Source organism: Peromyscus leucopus, chromosome 20, assembly GCF_004664715.2.
Source record: "Peromyscus leucopus breed LL Stock chromosome 20, UCI_PerLeu_2.1, whole genome shotgun sequence".
In the NCBI taxonomy this organism is placed as follows: domain Eukaryota; kingdom Metazoa; phylum Chordata; class Mammalia; order Rodentia; family Cricetidae; genus Peromyscus; species Peromyscus leucopus.
In genome coordinates this window covers 47357597-47376380 of record NC_051080.1, presented here as the reverse complement: position 1 = coordinate 47376380, position 18784 = coordinate 47357597, and the positions used below count along the sequence as shown (strand labels likewise).

Here is an 18784-nt window from a genome sequence, read left to right as displayed (position 1 = left end):
CTGTCCTCTGTACTCATTGAGACGGTCTCTATATGAACCCGGAGCTCATGCACAGGCTGATCTAGCCAGCCCATTTGTTGTGGGGAATCCCCCCGTCTCTGCATTTCCCATGCTGGAGTGCCCACTCAGCATTTAGGTGGATTCTGGGGATCCAAATCCTGGTCTTCACACTTGCATCTCGAGCACCGGACCATCTCCCAGTCACCACCACCCTGTGGAGCTCTTGTAGAAAGAACATGAAAAGGCTTAAACCCAGGCCTCAAGTTCTCAGTTTCACCGAACAGTTCACAGATAGTTATGGAGGGCCTGTTCTGAGCCAGGTGTTGTTCTAACTGGCCCTTCTCTTGTCTGGCACTGTGAGACCTGCCTTGGACCAATCTTCCTTCGGTATCTGCCAGAGGCTTCCCTAAGGGACAAGGAACACAGGGCAGCAGGGAGCCAGACTACCACCTCACTCAATTGTAGACCAAGTTTTTTGGCACCTACAATCCCAGAATTTTCTGTCAAAATGGCTGACACGTAGTACAGACTGGTTGGCCTCTCCGCTTGGTCTGTCTTCCCTGGAGATGGATAAAGTGTCCACAGGCCTGTGTGTCCACACAAAAGAGCACCAGGCCTCTCCCAAGACCGGACTGGGCTGGCTGGGAAAGTAAAGGCTCACTGTCCATAAGTCTTCCCAAGTCTGTCACTGGGGATGGAGTATCCAAGACACACGTGAACCTTGTGAAAAGCGCGGGCTCGTGGCTACCAGTTGGGAGGAGAGTTACAGTCCATTTGCCTTTTTTCTCTTAAACTCCTAAGTGTGGGGCTATGAATCTGAAGCTTCTCTGTCCCCCTAAAAGGCTGCTTGCATTTTCAAAATTACTATAAATGAAGAATCAGTTCCTTGAGAAGGTGTGTACTTACACTTCCTTTATAATTAATATGCTTTTTTGTTTTCTCACAAAGAACATCCAAGGTTTTAGATTATGACAATAAAAACACATCCCCCCCCCCAAAAAAAAACCCATTTGTTCAGATTTTTCATGTATCATATGCCAAGGTATGTTCCCACAGAGAAAGGTAAATGTTGATAGGAACAACTAGATGATAAAGAATGAGAAACAATGAGTAGAAGATACAAGGATTTCAAAGAGGTCACAGGTTGCTGGAATCTGTCTCATTACTTTTTCCCTTCATTGCATGTGGCGTCAACAGCTTGACTTTTCTGCAGATGTTCAAATACACGTCAACTATATTTGATATAACACTGTAGCTGATGTGAAAGCTAAGTCCCAAATAAGATTATGAAAATCAAAGGTAGGACATAATGTTGGAAATGCAAGACAGGGCCTCATTACGTGGAGTCCCAACGATAATCTCTTTTAGGTGAATAATCACTCTCAATACATTTTTTCTTTACTGTAATATGGAAAATTTGCTCAACGAAAAAGAAGTATGGTATAAATCCAGAATGTCACAATTTTATTATATGAAGCCAGACTTACAGATGTCCATGAAAGGATGTACTAGTCATAGTTGAGGAAAGGCTAACAATTCTGTATCAATGCAGATACTCGATTCCAAGGACAAGAGCAAACCAAACACACAGGTAAGGTTTCAGGAAGCCGACTGTGGTCTGGGTCAATGGCAGCACATTGACCTAGCCTGCCAAGAAGACGGCAAAGGGACAGCGCCATCTAGTGGTGCACATCGGCATTACCGTTGCTTTGCAAGGCATTTGGTTCAATAACTTTTCAAACTTTGAAGTAAAAAGTGAGAACTGAAATGCAAAAGAAGCTAAAGCTGAGTTCTGAACTCCAAAGAGCTTAAAAGGCACTTTTGATTACATCACTAATACAGACTAAACGCCCCTTCATAGAGTCCCACTGCACCAAGGTATAAAGTTCGTCTTACCCAGCGCTCTGCAATAGACCTTTGCATCCCAAATGACACCTCTGCTCGCCAGAACTCCGCAGCTCAGTGGCCTTGAGTGGCTGGTGACTTGACACATAGACAAGCAGCTGTTATCCCCACAGCAACTCAGTCACTGTGTCGGCAATAGTTCACAAGAGTGATTTTATTCCAGCAAATATATATGTAACGCGAGTTGTGTGCCTCACGCAGAGGGGGAGATACAACCCACTGCCTTTGCTTCATCTTCAGGCACGCGGGTCATGCCTTGTCCGCCCACGGCTGGTGCCACTTCTCTGATTCACACCCAGGTCACCAGTCTTCCCAAGACTATTGTCTTTATAAATATAATATAGGGCCGGGCGGTGGTGGCAGCGCACACTTTTGATCACAGCACTCAGGAGGCAGAGCCAGGCAGATCTCTGTGAGTTCAAGGCCAGCCTGGTCTACAGCTCGAGATCCAGGACAGGCACCAAAACTACACAGAGAAACCCTGTCTCAAAAAAACATATGTATACATGCATTCACACACACACACACACACACACACACACACACACACACACACACGCACAGCCTTGTAATGACTCTGAAATGGAGTCTGCTCCCCTGTCTCCAGCCAGAGACTCTCAGGGTTCCCCTCTAAGTTGCAGTAAATCCCAGTGCATTCTCCCTTAATATTATTGTATGAATTGGGTCAACATGAATTAGAAAGTGACTTTCTTGCTTCACCAAGTGCCTGACAGGAAGCAACTTCAGGAAGGGTTTGTTCTGTCTCAGTCAGGGGGGCAGAGTGTGTCCTGGGGAAAGCATGGCAGAGGGAACCCAAACCAGGTCACGCTGCAGCTGTAGTCATGAAGCAGAGAGAAGCAGGAAGTGGGACCACTCCCAAACCTTGAGGCACACCCCTAGTGACTTGCTTCCTCTAAACTGAGGCTGCATCTGCTAAAGATGCTCTGGCCTTCTAAACCCACCATGAGCTGGAGACCAAAGATCCAGGCCCAGGAGCCTCTGAAGGACACTTCACGTTCAAAACACAAGACACAAATATTCAAGCCATGGCACTTGTCGGACCGCTGCCTGGCATCACTGTGGCATTAATCACAGCTCCTTCTCAAACCAGCCTCTTGACCCAGGAGGAAGAACTAGAGATAAAATGGTTCTGAGTCTATAAAACAAACCCTCCCTAGTCTCCAGCTCACTGCTGCAGCCTTCAGGAGAGTTTAATTCTAGAAATACCGAGCAGCCTCTCTTTGAAGACTCTCAGAATGTAAAAGGATGCACAAGGATGGGCTTATGACCTGTGGTTGTCCTAACTATCACTCTTCACGTAGGCAGGACGAGGCCCCGGAGTGTCTGGGCCAAGCTCCACAGCAGTTCATATCCGAGCCAGAGTCCCAATCCCAACTCCTCACTCATTTTCCTTCCAACCCTCGGTACTGCCTGTGTCCCCAAATCTCACTTCCCTCACCCATCCAGGTAGAAGCTCATTATCAGGCCAGGAAGTTCTCTCCCAGTACAGAGTCCCCCAGGGACCTGGGGTGTCAGCAGAAAACAGAGGCAGCAGTGTGTGGAGGCCAAGCTCCCAGACGGAAGACCTTTGTCCGGGCTCAGCCTCCATCCTGAAGGTGCTGAGTGGGAACGGGTGCCTCCAGACCTGCGACAGCCTCCTGTTCCAGCAACCAGCATCCTTCTTAAAGTCCCTCACTTTTCTCCTCTGTGGCTGTCTGAGAATCTCAATGAGCCATTTCCTCCCACCTCTGAGATACCCCACCAGCTTTGAGTTAATCAAGTATGGGCAGTTTGTGTTGCGCTGTGTCATGATACAAAGTGTCCAAGGTAAAGAAACCTTTGAAATCATTCGTCTGGACAGTTTCGGTGACTGTCACTGCGGCAGGGATATCCAATCGCACTCTCCTGGGGGGAACTGACTCGCACAGCTCGTAGGCGTTTCTTTGTGTATATAATTACCCCTTTCACCAGCATACAAAGGTCTCTTGATAATAATTATATAAGCTTTCTGAGCTTTTGGTGTTTTTCCCCCCTGGCTTGACAGCCAAATGGTTTGTAATCATTTTGAGGCATGGATACGCTGATGCTTCCGGAAATTTGACACCAGCCTGCCCAGAGGTCCGTCTCTCAGGCGATTGTAGATCACACCCTGCCTGCCTTGGTCAGCTCTCTCAGGCCTTCCCTCCGGCAGGCTCTGGCCTCCCTCCCTGCTTAGAGTCTGCCTCTGTTCAGCGCCATCCTCTCCTTTGCTTATCCATCTGGACACCAGAATCCCAGACATGCCAGCCCAGCCTGCCAGTCACAGACACTGCGCTGGTTTGCTCTTGATTTGCGAAGGGGGAGCCAGGTCCACGTGGGTCTGCCCTGAGGTGTTATTGCTGCTGGTGCTGTGGGCTAACGCGGGCTCGCTCTGTCTTTTGGTGTAGAGTGCTCACCAAGGAACCAAGTCAATTTCTATCTGTCACTAAAGTACCTTCCCTAGGAAGGGAAGCCCCTGCAGTCTTCAAATTCCAAGACCTCTCCCCTCTATTGACTCATAAACTCGGTGGACACCTAGATTCAGTGCAACAGCCTGGGGCATTGCTCATGCCTTTGTGCAGGGCTGTGGCGGGCCAGCCCTCCCCTGGGGTGGAGCCACACCTGTGTCCAGCACTTAAACCCTGGCAGCCCAGCGGGAGTTTGGGCACAGTTCGTGGAGACTTCAAAGGAAAGTCTCCTCGGCTCGCAGTCCCGGGCAGATAGATCCCCAGCGTCCCTGGCCATGGCACCGCAGGGACGACTTCTCATCCGCGGGGGTCGCGTGGTCAATGATGACTTCTCAGAGGTGGCCGACGTGCTCGTGGAGGACGGCGTGGTCCGGGCGCTGGGGCGGGACCTGCTGCCTCCCGGGGACGCGGCCCCGGGACTGCGCATCCTGGACGCAGCGGGCAAGCTGGTCCTGCCCGGAGGCATCGACACACACACGCATATGCAGTTCCCGTTCATGGGCTCTCAGTCAGTAGACGACTTCTACCAGGGCACCAAGGTACCCAACTCACGGGTCTATAATCCGGGGTCTCTAGCGGGCCCCCCTCGCTCGCCCCTGCGCAGCGCTAGGGACTGGAGTGGAGTGAGACCCCTGAACTAGCTGTGGGCGCAAAGGACGCCCATCTGGGGTGAAGAAGCTGTATGCTGTGGTCTGTGGTGCAAGCCCAGCATAGGGCCCCTGTACTCCTGGGTAACCTGGCACTCTGGAAGCTATCTCTTCCCTTGCATTCTCTTCTCTGGGCGCCATCTCCTGGTGTCTGAAATCCCTCTTGGTCATGATAGTCCATGGAGGTCTTTAAAGCGCTACCGTCTATATGATTGGCTTGTTTTTCAAATAGGCCCTACCAGCATTTTCTCCCTGTTCTCCAGCCCTCCAGCCCCGAACATGTGAAAACTCCATTCACCTAGAACAGTGGTTCTCTACTTTCCTAATGCTGTGACCCTTTAATACAGTTCCTAAAGTTGTGGTGACCACAACCATAAAATTATTTTTGTTGCTACTTCATAACTGTGATTTTTGCTACTGCTATGAATTGTAATGTAAATATCTGATATGCATGATATATTATATGTGACCCCTGTGAAAGGGTCATTGGACCCCCCAAAGGGATCGCGACCCACAGGTTGAGAACCACCGACCTTGAAGTTACTGTTGTGGCTGGAGAGGCCTGGGTGAATTGGCAGCCCATAGCGGCTACATTGGACCCAGCCCAACCCTGTAGAAAATCCTGACCAGGATTTTGAAGCTAAGCATTCTAGGCATGCTCTCCAACCTCACTCACTCCAGGGTGACCTCTCTAACCCCTTCTCCCACCCACTTGCTCCAGACAACAGCTAATGTGGATCTGTGCTGCTCAGGTACCTGACCTTAGGGATGTGCAGGACGCAGCCAAATCTGGATCCCAGGAGAGGAAGGCTTGGGGGGTCTCTAAAGGAAGACCCAGAAGCTCCAACCAATGATATGGATCAGAAAGGTTTCCTCTGAACTTCGGAAGCCAACAGGGGGTTAACAAGGTTACAGGAAATGAAAACTGAGTCCTCGGCACCTAGGCTGAAGATGTTAAACCCAAGCAGTTTCTGAGTCTTGCCCTAAGCTGCCTTGAGAGAAGTGGCTTCTTCCAAAGAGAAGATACACTGATTTCCTCAAGCCAAGGTTTTTCACTGGATTCCTCTCTGGACAGTATCTTAGCGTGTCCAGCCACAGAGTCCTACTATAGATAGATCAACAGGCTCTCAGAGCAGTCCGCAAGTTGTTTATTTCAGTTACTAACCTGGTTTGTGACCCTTGACCCTCCTCACACCTGCCCCCATCCAACTTCCCCAGTCCTCCAGGACTAACCAGAAGAGTTCACAGAAAGGAGGAAGGCAGGCAGATTGGACCCAGAGAGAAGGGTTGGGGGGCAAGGGGCAGTCTGCCTAATGCAACATTTGGAATGCTTCTTCTTAGTTACTTATTACCAATGTCTATCAACACGATAATAAATATCTCCTTTGCAGGGAAAGCTGTATTTTGACTGTATCTTTTTCCCTTTTTAAAAAATGTCATGAACTCATTTTTATATTTGGAATAAATCTGTCAGCTATTGGAACAATTCATGATTATGGATAAGTAGAATAATAACAGATAAGTTTAAAAAGAAAAGGGGGGTTGGGGATTTAGCTCAGTGGTAGCAAGTACAAGGCCCTGGGTTCAGTTCTCAGCTCTGAAAAAAAAAAAAAATCTCCAAGCACCTTCTCAATACCCACCCTTGTTTTGATGTATTCTCTTGTACTTCTTAATTTTGTACACTGTAGATTTTCTTTCTTTCTTTTTCTTTTTTTTTTCTTTTTGTTTTTTTTGTTTTTTGAGACAGGGTTTCTCTGTGTAGTTTTGGTGCCTGTCCTGCAGACCAGGCTGGCCTCAAACTCACAGAGATCTGCTTGGCTCTGCCTCCGAGTGCTGGGATTAAAGGTGTGCGCCACCACCGCCCACCGCCTGTAGATCCTTGATACCATTTGGGGCAGGTGTGTGTGTGTGTGTGTGTGTGTGTGTGTGTGTGTGTGTGTGTGTGGGCTGTGGGCACGGAACCTGCAAATGAAGCTTTGTGATCAGCTGTCATCATCGGCACTGTTAGCCTTTTCTATTATCTCAGATTCACCATTGTCAACAGGTCGCTAACGTCAGGCATGACTTCGAGAACCCCGTCTGCAGGGCAGGGAGCAGCTGTCCCGTCTGCCGCTTTCCAGACTCACTTCTGCAGCCTCTTGAAGGCCAAGCAGTAACTTTGCATCCTTTGTTTCAGGCCGGGGTTCCAGATGAAGCAGCTGCACAGGGGAGTTTGCAATGCCGAGGACAAGGGACACATCTTGCCTTCCTTGGGGTCCGCTGTGTGTGTCTTATACCCATTCTCTGGACACTCTGGAATTTTTATAGCAATGAGCTCCTCCCTGAGAAGCTGTCTCCTCACAGCATGTGATAGAACACTGCCAGAGCAGGGAGGGACTCACCCAGCGGCTGCCTCTTTAGATATTTCTGCATTTAAAGATTGTCAAATGTCAAACAAAACACACTTCGTAATGAGCCGAGTATGTTAAGCAGGACTTGATATGAGCAGAGAGAGTAAAGTCGAAGGTTTCGTAAACACACGATGCCAAAGAATACTCACAGAGGGTCTGAATTGCCAATGTTGACCTTGAAAATGGTTGATGGATCTCAGGATAGCAGTTCGGAATGGCCCAGAAAGAGACAAGGCTCCATAAGGGGACCGGGTGGGGAAGGGCTAGAGCCATACAAGGATCTGGGCAGGCAGGGGCCTGAGTTCTGGGAGGAGATGCCAGGAGGTCCTTTTGTCTTCCAGCCCAGGCTTCACAACAGCCCTCAAGGTGGTGTTGAGGAGCCCTTGGTTTGTGAAGTTAGGAACAAAGAGATCGTTTGTAGAGAACGAATGCATTACATATTTCAGGGCCAGGAGAAAGACCATTTTAGTGCTGTTTAACTGGCATTTATCCCGTGGAGACCACACTGTATACCAATTGGGCTAAATTATGCATTATCCTTTACAATCATAGGAGTCCTTATCTACATTTTTAATAACTGAATAAAGAATTGAAACAAGTTATCTTCCTAAGGTGGCACACCTCAGAAATGTCCAAGTTATTGGCCTTTCAAAATTCAGCACAGCTTGACCCCGTCTCTAGAGCTCTGCCCTAGTAGGCTCTGTGCTTTTGGGGAAACATCCAATGTTCTGGTCTATCAGAGTGGCCAATGATGGATGAGAGAGCTGTGCAGCTGATGTGTTAATGTGAACTGCAATTCTCAGAAATAAAGCACAGTCATCCTGGGGAGCTACGGCTACCCTGCTCTTCACCTCCCCAGTGCCGGAGGCAGTTAAAGTTATCAAAAGGAATACTTACACAGGTATTATATTCGTAGGGCATCTGAATATACATTTATAGCCGCTCCATCTTCGAGGGCACAGAAAGAAGTAAGTGCCTTATGCACAGAAAGCCATAAAGTAAATATGATATATTATGCTTTCAGAAGATGGACCCAAAGGTTAGAGTAATGCTTCTTGCTTTCTGCAGCCCCAAGGATGATCAATTATAATATCTGACAAATAGAAGGGATGCTGTTGGTGGTATTCTTTTTACTGATCACTTGATTGTGATGGGGCCCAATTTGAAGAATGAAATAGAGGCCAACTAAAGGTGATGTGCTTTGTGACTCTAATTCATGTCAGGTCAGGCATTGGTTTAAAGCCGGTAATGGGCTTACTTAATTACAGGTAAAAGCTTTCTGTCTGACGTAACCAGTGGACTCAGTGTTCTGCTGGGAGGGAGTCTTTTTTCATTTTGTCGTCGCTCCATGCTAGATGTAGAGTGATCTTCCGAGAACCCGGTAGCTACAGAGAAGAACAATGTGATTTTTAATTTAGTGGATACTGTGAATTCAATAAACCTGAAGGAATTACAGCTTGGCTCTTAACTACGTTCTGCAAGGGTTCAAATATATGTATTTATATTGAGACAAAGGCCCAGGTTGGGTGGCTGAACACGTACTCAAACGCAAACAGACTAGGCAGCTGCTGGTGGACCCCCTCTCCTAATAACTGGGGGAAGCCTCCCAGCTTGCTTTTATTCTTTTTCTTCTTTCTTTTTCTTTTCTTCCTTCCTCTTTTTCTAAAGGACAGAAAGTTCTGCTTCGCTGTGGAATGTCTTGGTGAAATGCCAGGAGAGCGCTCACTTCCAAGGGTGTGATTAAGCATCTTTACAGTTGTATTTATAGAGCTTCCTCACCTTGCAGAGGAAACCTTGAAATCCCCTTTTCTATTGTTTGCCAGAGTTAGACTTTGCTCAAGAGCTGGGAGGCTGACCCAGTGACCTGCAGCATATCACCTCCTGCCTTGGGGTGTTAGCATTCCCTACGTAAATAATTCAGTTAACAGAAACTGTTTAAAGTCTGTTATAAACCAAATAGATACTTACCATCCAGCTCTTAGTAAGTTTTTATAGATACTCAATATGTATTAGTATAATAAACTGCATTTAAAAAATAAAAATATGCAATAGAATAAAGAAAAATAGTATTTAGATCACCTACATACAGTCTTAAGATTTTCTACCTATCCGTTCAGACTTTTCTTCGTAGGGAGACACACAAGCAATGTGTTTATTCTATGGACTTTATTAAAGTCATTAAATGTCACAGGTATATACAACTTTGCAGCCCATCATTCTTGTTCAGACTGTCTCAATTTTTTCTGTCTAGCCTCCATATTTCTTGAATATCAAGGTGTATTTCTACCAATCTCCAGACGTCACAACTTGGGAATCTCAGAAGCACTTCCAAGTCAGGGCATTGCAAACCAAATGAACCCACCTTCCAGGCTTTTCTTTCTGTTTTTCCAGCTATCGATGGCTACAGTCTCTTTTTCTCCTTGGTGAGTCCATGGTGGTTACTAAGGACTTCGTTTTTGTTGTTATTGTTGTTTGTTATTTGTTGTCATTGTTGTTGTTGTTTGCTAGTATGTAACAGCTGGCCAGATAGGCCAGCCCTTGTTCACATGCTTGCTAGTTGCCTGGGAAGTCGTTCTCAGAAGGCCTTGCCAGGACAAGTAAATGTTAGACACATTAAAGAAGTTTGATACACTCAGAATATTCATAGTCTGTGCTCTTTCATAGCCCTCACTCTGCTTCCTGGCCACTCCCACATATTGGCTTTATTTTTAAAATTACCTTATTTCTTTAATTACTAGACAGGCTAAGCATTGAATGTTTATATTGTGTTAATGTTTGGTTGTCCCAGCTCTGAGCATTTGTAATTTTGTGCTTTTAAAAATGTGTATTTAATGATCACAGTTAGTTTTTGACTACTCGAAATAAGGAGAAATAACATCTCAAAGATGAACTTGGAACTCTGATGTTGAATAGGGCTTTGTGCTATCGGTGTGTGTGTGTGTGTGTGTGTGTGTGTGTGTGTGTGTGTGTGTGTGTGTGTTAGTAACCCTCTAAGTCCATAACTTGCCTCCTTCTGCTGTTCAGGCTCAAACACTCCGTATTTTTTTACTTCCAGACTTTCTTCCTCATTCGCCTGACTGAAGAATGCTCAGTGTCAGCAAACCAAGGTTTCCCTGTTCCCTTCCAATGTTCAGGAAGAACTCCTTTGTCATCTTGGGGAGTAACTGGGGACGTGAAAGTTAAAATGGCAAACGTTAGTTTGGTCAGAGAAGACAGATTTTGGTTTTAAGAAAATTCATGCATGTAGGTGGGGATTCATGAAGAAATGTGTTTCCAGCAAGTGCTTAGAACTTGGGGCTTATGTAGCATCTGAAGAGAAGGCACTGACGGGAATACAAATGACTTCCTATCCTAATAAGGGTAGATGGGGCGGAAGGACACATGCATGGAAAAACAAACGAGTTTTCGGAAAGAGAACGGGACCAAAGGAAGCAGATGAGGAAAAGGACAGTCTTGCCGTGGTGTCTATTTAGGCTTCTAGGCCAGTGATGAGTCATCCATCCCTGGATGCAAAACTCTTGGAGAGGGTATTCAAACTAATTGGGTTTTTTGGGATGGCTCTATTTGAAGGCAGAGGTGAGAGTACAGAAAATACCTATCCTGAAATGTCTTTGGCTCAAAATAATTTTTATGCTGCTGTAGCATATTTTGGATACCTAGCTGCCAACTAATAATATTAACAATTTCTTTAGATTATATTTAGAAATTATATTGGTTTAGCAAAAATGGCAGTAGTAGGTTTTTTCTTTTGGGTCTATGAGTAGTTAGTTGGCTTGGTTTAAAGTACCAAGCATGGCCGGGCAGTGGTGGAGCACGCCTTTAATCCCAGCACTCGGGAGGCAGAGCCAGGCGGATCTTTGTGAGTTCAAGGCCAGCCTGGGCTACCAACTGAGTTCCAGGAAAAGTGCAAAGCCACACAGAGAAACCCTGTCTCGAAAAAACAAAAATCAAAATCAAAATAAAGTACCAGGCATGGATTCCCTCCTTTTGAGTGGCCTTAAGTCCAATTAAACAGCAGTTAGTTCAAGACAAGAGTACCACTATTGCCCACCCACTCGTTCTCGTTGTGGAGGTCCATTTGTCTCCACCTGCTGGGACTACGGATTGCTCTTCTCCCTTGGCAGCTTTCATAGAACCTTCTGATACTGTAAGAGACAGTCTTTAAGGAGGAGGCTTCCGGGTCGGTTTCAGCTTGATTCCTCCAAGTCCTGTATCCAAAGTGTGTGGCATCTTCAACAATAGGGTCTCACCTTCAAGTACTAGGAGGCAACCAAGACAGGGGAGGGGAAACAGACAGTGCTGTGGCAGCCTTGGAGCCCTGGTGTACATTGATCTGGGAAACTTTATATAACATTGAGCATCCAGACCTTCCACATTCACACGAAAAGGATCCGGGACTAGGGATAACCATAGTTTTGGGAGCTGGCATTTCCTGCTAACTTGCAGCATGCATAAGTTTCCCAATTTGTGAATGGAAAAGTCAACCATCATTCTCCCATCTCAAAACTTTTGAGCAGCTTGGTCCCTCCCTTCCTTCTTACTTAAACACTTCAGAGTACATTTATGAGTCCAGCACTGTAATGCGCACAGGGCATACAGAAATGAAGCAACATCAATAATTCTCAAGGATGGGGTCAAAGTTCCCTGGAGGTCTCTAGACTGTGACCAAGACTGAGAATCAATCAGTATGTCAGGTAGAGAAGGGGTCAGGGGAGGGAGGAAAATGAATGGCCTTTCCTCTCTGAGGTGGAAAGGGCTGTGTCTCAGAGAAGGAAGGACAGCCCTGGTAGGGAGGCATGGATAGGTTGGGAGGAGACAACAGTAGGAAGCTGGGGAAACAGGTAAGACATGAGACCCACCAGGACATTCAGGGCTGTGCAACAGCCGCCCTTTCTCCATCTTAAGAGCAGAGCAAGGTGAAGGAAAGACGAAGCCCCCGTCTCAGGGGCCGGAGTATGGCAGGGAGACCCCTTATCTTCCCGTTGAGAGTCCATTGTCTCCTGAGCACTCCCGGGGGGCGGGGGGTGGAGTAGGGGGGCTCAAACTGCTCACAGCCCACGTGTTGTTCTTTTCCTTCCTCCGTTCCCCCCCCCCACTTCTCTTTTCTGCTCTCGTTCATCTAGTTAGGCTAAGGAAACGGTGACAGAGAGCATGGGAGGTGACAGTGCAGAGGGACGCCTGGAACTTATCAGGGTGGCCTTGTTGGGGGGTTGTTTAGGGACTGGATTAAGAATTTAGGGAAGAAGGAGGGTAGGTCTCAAGTGAGACGCCCAAGTGTCTAGTGCACAGGGATAAATACTGTCCTCAGTGTTTCAAACCTGCGGAGGCGAGCGAGCGTGTGCAGGACACCTTCAAAACCCCAAACAGACGTGTAGGTTGGGACTTACATTGAGATTATAAAATCTGTTCTCGTACATCTTAGTGACTATAAGAAAGCTACCGATTCGGCCCAGGGCTTTCCTCCCTAAGGCCCAGCTGTACTGTGAGGTCTTGTTTTGTTTTATTTGGGTCCTGTAGTAGATTTTAGGGAACCAAAGTCACACACTTTTCAGGATGAGTTTGGACAGGGAAAATGGCTGACACCATAAAATAGAAGACTATGCTTTGGGGACTTTTCAGTAGTGGTTTACAACCTAATATGTTCTTCAATAAGAACTTGTGTTACATGAACTATGAACCAAAGGCTGAGGGGCCCCCAGCTGGATCAGGCCCTCTGAATAGGTGAGACAGTTGATTGGCTTGATCAGTTTGGGAGGCAACTAGGCAGTGGGACCGGGTCCTGTGCTCATTGCGTGAGTTGGCTGTTTGAAACCTGGAGCTTATGCAGGGACATTTGGCTCAGTCTGGGAGGAGGGGACTGGACCTGCCTGGACTGAGTCTACCAGGTTGATCACAGTCCTCGGGGGAGGATTTGCCCTGGAGGAGGTGGGAATGGGGGATGGGTTGGGGGTAAGGGGAGGGAGTGGGAGGGGGGAGAACAGGGGAACCCGTGGCTGATATGTAGAACTGAATGGTATTGTAAAATAAAATAAAAGGAAAAAAATCCCCACGCCCCAAAAAAAGAACTTGTGTTATGTGACATTATGACCCAGTGTGAGATAGTTTATCTCTAGGTAAGTTCTATAGTATTTACGTTGGAGACATGTAGGTTCTTTTGTCCCCCAAACAAGGGTCTAGATGAATTGGAAGGCTTTCCAGGGCAACCGGCCAAAGAAGTTAGGAGCTGGGAGAATTGACTTATGAGCCAAGACTAGAAAAGGTTAAAGCATTCTGCTTGGCTGACAAGTAAAGGTACTGTCGATCAGGAGTAAGGGCAAAAGAGATGATGGTTCCCCAGCGAGAGACTGCTCTCCGTTCACCAGAGTCTCCCTGTCTAGGGGGAGGGGGCAGGAGAGGGAGGAGAAACAGAGTGGAGAAGAACACAGGAGATTGCTCCTCTCCGCTCTCTTTCCTGCTTCTAGTTAATTAGAGGATGTACCATTAGCCCCGGAAGCTGAGATCTGCTGTAGTTTTCCAGGAGTGGAGGATCCTTTGCCTACTAAGACCATCAGGCACAGCCCTGCCTATGACTTATATATCATAAACCTGTCTGCTTGCCTCTGTGTCATATAAGTGCAAGGTGGTTTTTCTTAAGACAGGCTTTTAATAGAAAATTTAGCAGACATTAAAAATGATGTTTGACTAGAGGAAATAGGAACTGACCCATCCCCATACCACCCAGAAATTCCCACTGGAGGTGATTGTCTTGGCTGGGGCTCTGGGGCTCACTCTCTTGGGGGCTTCTGTTCTTGGTTCCTGCACGTCTCTCCCAGAGCCTCTCTAGCATCTGCTACAAGATGAATTCCCTTCTTTTCTCCTGCACCTCACCTTCAGGGTGCTCCATCCTGAACATGTGCTTCTCCACAGTGCCTGGTGGTGCTCCTCCCCTGCCCTGCCAGTGCTTGTATTCTGAGTGTCACCATCAAGTCCCATTTTGACCTCCCTTTGCCCTACGTGCAACCATTGTCCTGTCTTCCTCCTCTGGACACTGCCATTTTCTACGGTCCGGGATGGCCTTGATTCTGTCCTTTACCGTAGCCTGCTGAGTTTCTGACTCTTCTTCCGGGTGCCTACCTCTTCTCCCCATTCCCTTCCCCCAGGAACATGCACGCATTCCGGAGCACAATGGCTCTTCCCTCCCCCGCTATTGCCAAGGATTCTAATCGGTGTTCTCCACTCAGTCTCCTCTATCTGTAATGAGGTTAGCAATGCTGGAGAGCTGGAGAGCTGATTGAGAAGAGCACATGGCAAGCATGTGCTGTGTGTTAGATACCGTCATAATTATTGACAGCTTCCATATGTACATCCTACTCTAATTTAGATCCAAACTTGCCCAGATCTCTGATTTGAATCCCACCCGCTCTGAATAATTTTGTGAAATTTTCTCACACTTAGGATTTTCTATAGTACTATTGATGATAGAAGTGGATCTGCTATCTGTTCTTAGAGTATATTGTATTATAATTACATACTTGTATTTCTGTCTCTCCCTCTAGACCAGCAGTTCTCAACCTGTGGGTTGTGACCCCTTTGGGAACCCTCTATCTCCAAAAATATGATTCGTAATAGTAGAAAAATTACAGTTATGAAGTAGCAATAAAAATAATTTTATGGCTAGGGGTCAGCACAGCACGAGAAACTGTATTAAAGGGTCACAGCATTAGGCAGGTTGAGAACCACTGCCCTAGACTATCCATACCCTGAGAGCAGAAGAAAGACTGTATGGTTATTTGTGCGGCCCTTCCTGGCTTCCTCTATTCCACGTGACAGCTGTGTGTGATAGTGTCTTTTTTTTTTTATAACGTTTTTATTAGGAAATAATTCAGATGCAATACAACTCAGCCTTTTACTGTGTGGTGCCATGGTTTCTGGAATATGGACAGAATCATGGAGACAGCACCAGTCTCTTTTAGAACATTCCTGTTGCCTTTGTCCCTCCACCTGCCAAAGTGTGTCTTAGGACCATCCTCCCCTCCAACATGCCCTGCAGCCTGGTCAACCTCTGTTCTCCTTCCTGTCCCTATGGACTCTTCTCTCCGGAACATTTTCCACAAATTGCGCAATGTGAGCTCTTTCGTAACTGGCTCCTTTCATTCGGCATCATGGTTTTGAAAGTTCATCTGTGTTTTGTGGCAGAGGTCACTATTTCATCCCTTTTTAAGGCCCAATACCGGCCCATTGTTTATCTATTCATCAACCGATGGGTATTTGGGAACTTTCTACTGTTGACTTGACTCTGTACAGGTCTTGAGGTAGACATATTTTCAATGGTCTTGCGTATATACTGAAGAGTTGATGTGCTGGGTCATGCGCACTATGTTTAACTTTCCAAGAACTCCCGAAGTGTCCACAGCATTTTATCTTCTCACCACCTGGAACCTTTGTTGTATACCCTGACAACACTTTATGGTGGATTCATGGTGAACATGTACTGAGACCATACAGTAAAACAATTATTTACAGACCATTTGCACTGTATGAGAGAATGTGAACGATCTAGGTGTATACACAGGAGGGTGTGCCTGCAGAATGTACCATCACCAGGCCATTGTATATAAAGGAATTGAGCACACACTAGTCTTCTCTAACCCACTACGAGGGGGGCCCCAGTTCCCCAGGTCCTGAGAGAGCGCTGCATCTAATTTCTGTACATCTCACATGTGGTGGGTTTTCTCTGTCTGTAGACTTAGAAAAGGTTTTTTTCTAACACTTTAATGAAGTGTTTTCTACTTGAAGAATGCTCCCCATCCCTGAGGGACCCTTTCTTGTATTGGAAAGGCACTTGAGAAAGGAAGAAGGTGACGAGATTAATCTCTAGTCAGATAAAAATACAAAACCTGAATTTTTTCCAAGTCTTGTCATTGTACCAAAAGGAGTTTCTTAGGAAATGCAAATATGTATTTTCTGCATGAATAAGGACAATGTTATTTAAAGGTGGCAACAAAGTGTAGAATCTTACATAAAGAAGTAAGGCAGTTAAAAGTAGAAAGAAGTGGAAATGCACCAAGTGACTGCAGGAAGAATAAAAATATTACAGAGAGAGAGAGAGAGAGAGGGAGAGAGAGAGAGAGAGAGAGAGAGAGAGAGAGAGAGAGAGAGAGAGAGAGAGTGACATTGCAGGCCCTGAGAGCACTGGCTGCACCGGGGTGCAGTGTGGGAAAGGGGCAGGCTGAGGCTGGAAGCCGCTGTCCCTCTTGGATTACCCCATTTCCCGAGATGGGATGCGTGTAAGAAAAGTGGAACAACTCCTAATTCTAAACAAATGCCGCAAAGGCTCCTGGCGGGTCGCAGAGCAGTCCTCAGGAGGCGACTGTGCTGCGGCCTTGTCCTGGCCCGGACCCCCTCACTAGCCCAGGGTTCAGGTGCGGGCATTGCCCTCCCTTCTGGGGTAAGGAATCAAAGGATACAGAGGAACCTGACAAGAGACCCAGGCAGCCTCGGCATCTGAGGGGTGTACTGTAGAGCGGTGAACCCCCAGAGTCTCTGCTCTGACACCGGCCACCATCCTTCTATGATTATGTTTGTTTTCTTCACCTACATTGTTTGAGCACAGCAATTAAAAATGCATTAACCACCTTGTGATTTTCGTTTAAATTAAATCTATTTAAATAATGAGTCAAAGGCATTTGTTTTTGTAATAGTTTTTAAATTACTTGTAATGTAGTGTAATGTGCCTCCAGGTCTATCGAGGGTTGAGGCAGGATACAGGGACTCGGGGACCAAGTTTATGAAGATTTAACCTCATTCCAGAGGCAACAAGAAGCATTAACTTTCTAAAAATTTCAGTTGGCACAGAATAACCACGTGCTTACGGGGTGCAGCGCGTTTTTTGCCTGTGTAAACAGTGTGTAGTGGTCGAAACAGGCCAGTTAGCATATCCATTGCCTCAAATACTTAGCATCTCTTTGTGGTGAGGACATTCCACACCTTCCCTTCTAGTTAGCAGGAAACACGCAGTACATTTGTTAATGATGTTCGCTCTCCTGTGCTATTGAAACCTGAATGGGTTCCCCTCAGCCGCTCTGCTGTGCTGTCAAAGCCAGGGGGTCATCCCCTTATCTAATTGCAGCTGTGTTCTGCACCCGGGTCCTTAACCTTCTGGGCCAAGCGGCTCATCTGCGGGCCGGAAATGCCCTCCGCACTGAGGGTCCCTGAGTGAATGTTTAGGGCAGAACTAGAGAGAGAAAGACCAACTGGGAACCTGCTAAAATAGTCCACAGTTAGAGATGAAAAGGTTCTGAGCTAAAAACCAGGGCAGGCAGTGACCACAGACGTAAATCAAAGAAAGATGAAAGTGTCCCCAGCAGTTTCCAGGTGCAGAGGCTTTAGCCCTGCCAGGTTTCCAGGGTTCTCTGGGTGGATCATAGGACTGCAGGAGACGGAACTCCCTAAAACAAACCCCAAGAAAATGGGATTTCCAACAATGAGTATAGCTGGTTTTGTTTGTTTGTTTGTTTGTTTTTTGTTTGTTTGTTTTTTGTTTGTTTGTTTTTTGTTTTTTTTAATTGCTTATATCTTTCCTACTTTTCCCATCTGAGGGTTTCTGCTTGGTTGTTTTTTGAGAAATAGTCTCCTAGGCCAGGCTGGACACCCACTCACAGCAACCATTCTGCTTCAGCCACCCAGGGACGGGCATGGGGGGAATGAACCAGCACACCCACCCAGTGCCATTTTTCTTTACAGCCATGTTTTCTTTTTCAGAAGTGGCTCCAGGCATTTTAAGACTTTGAATTTTAGTTTCTGGGGAATCTCTTCATGCCTCTTGGGTCTTTTTAAAAGCAACGTCTTTGACATTTCCTGGACCCATCAGATAGGCTCCGGGGCTTACAGATGTGCAGCTTTCACAGAGTGACGATGACCTAACCAGAGACGGGATGACTGATTGGACCCTCCTGTGACTGCAGGCTGCTTTGGCTGGAGGTACCACCATGATCATCGACTTCGCCATTCCTCAGAAGGGCAGCTCCCTCGTCGAGGCCTTTGAGACCTGGCGTAGCTGGGCGGACCCCAAAGTCTGCTGTGACTACAGCCTGCATGTGGCGGTGACGTGGTGGAGTGACCAGGTGAGGCAGCTGGTTTCCAACGTGCTCCGTTTAGTCCCCTTGTCCTTTGCTCTGCATGAGAGCAGGAAGCGGCAATGTCATAGCAAACCCCAGCGATGCCTCGGGGGCGATGGGGAGCAGCGATGTCTCGGGGGCGATGGGGGGCAGTGATGTCTCGGGGGGCGATGGGGAGCAGCGATGTCTCGGGGGGCGATGGGGAGCAGCGATGTCTCGGGGGGCGATGGGGGGCAGCGATGTCTGGGGGGGCGATGGGG

General features: G+C 47.1%; 1 protein-coding gene across 2 annotated transcripts in view; it reads left to right on the top strand.

Annotated features, from left to right (window-relative positions):
• The first annotated feature begins 4579 nt into the window (after nt 1–4579).
• Dpys (dihydropyrimidinase) overlaps nt 4580–18784 on the top strand; it is an 81739-nt gene continuing 67534 nt past the window's right edge. For both annotated transcript variants that reach the window (XM_028879289.2, XM_037197777.1), the window contains exons 1-2: nt 4580–4930; nt 18372–18530. In XM_028879289.2, the coding sequence (XP_028735122.1) occupies nt 4667–4930; nt 18372–18530 (423 nt within the window). In that variant the 5' untranslated portion in view covers nt 4580–4666. The remainder of the gene's footprint in view (nt 4931–18371; nt 18531–18784) is intronic.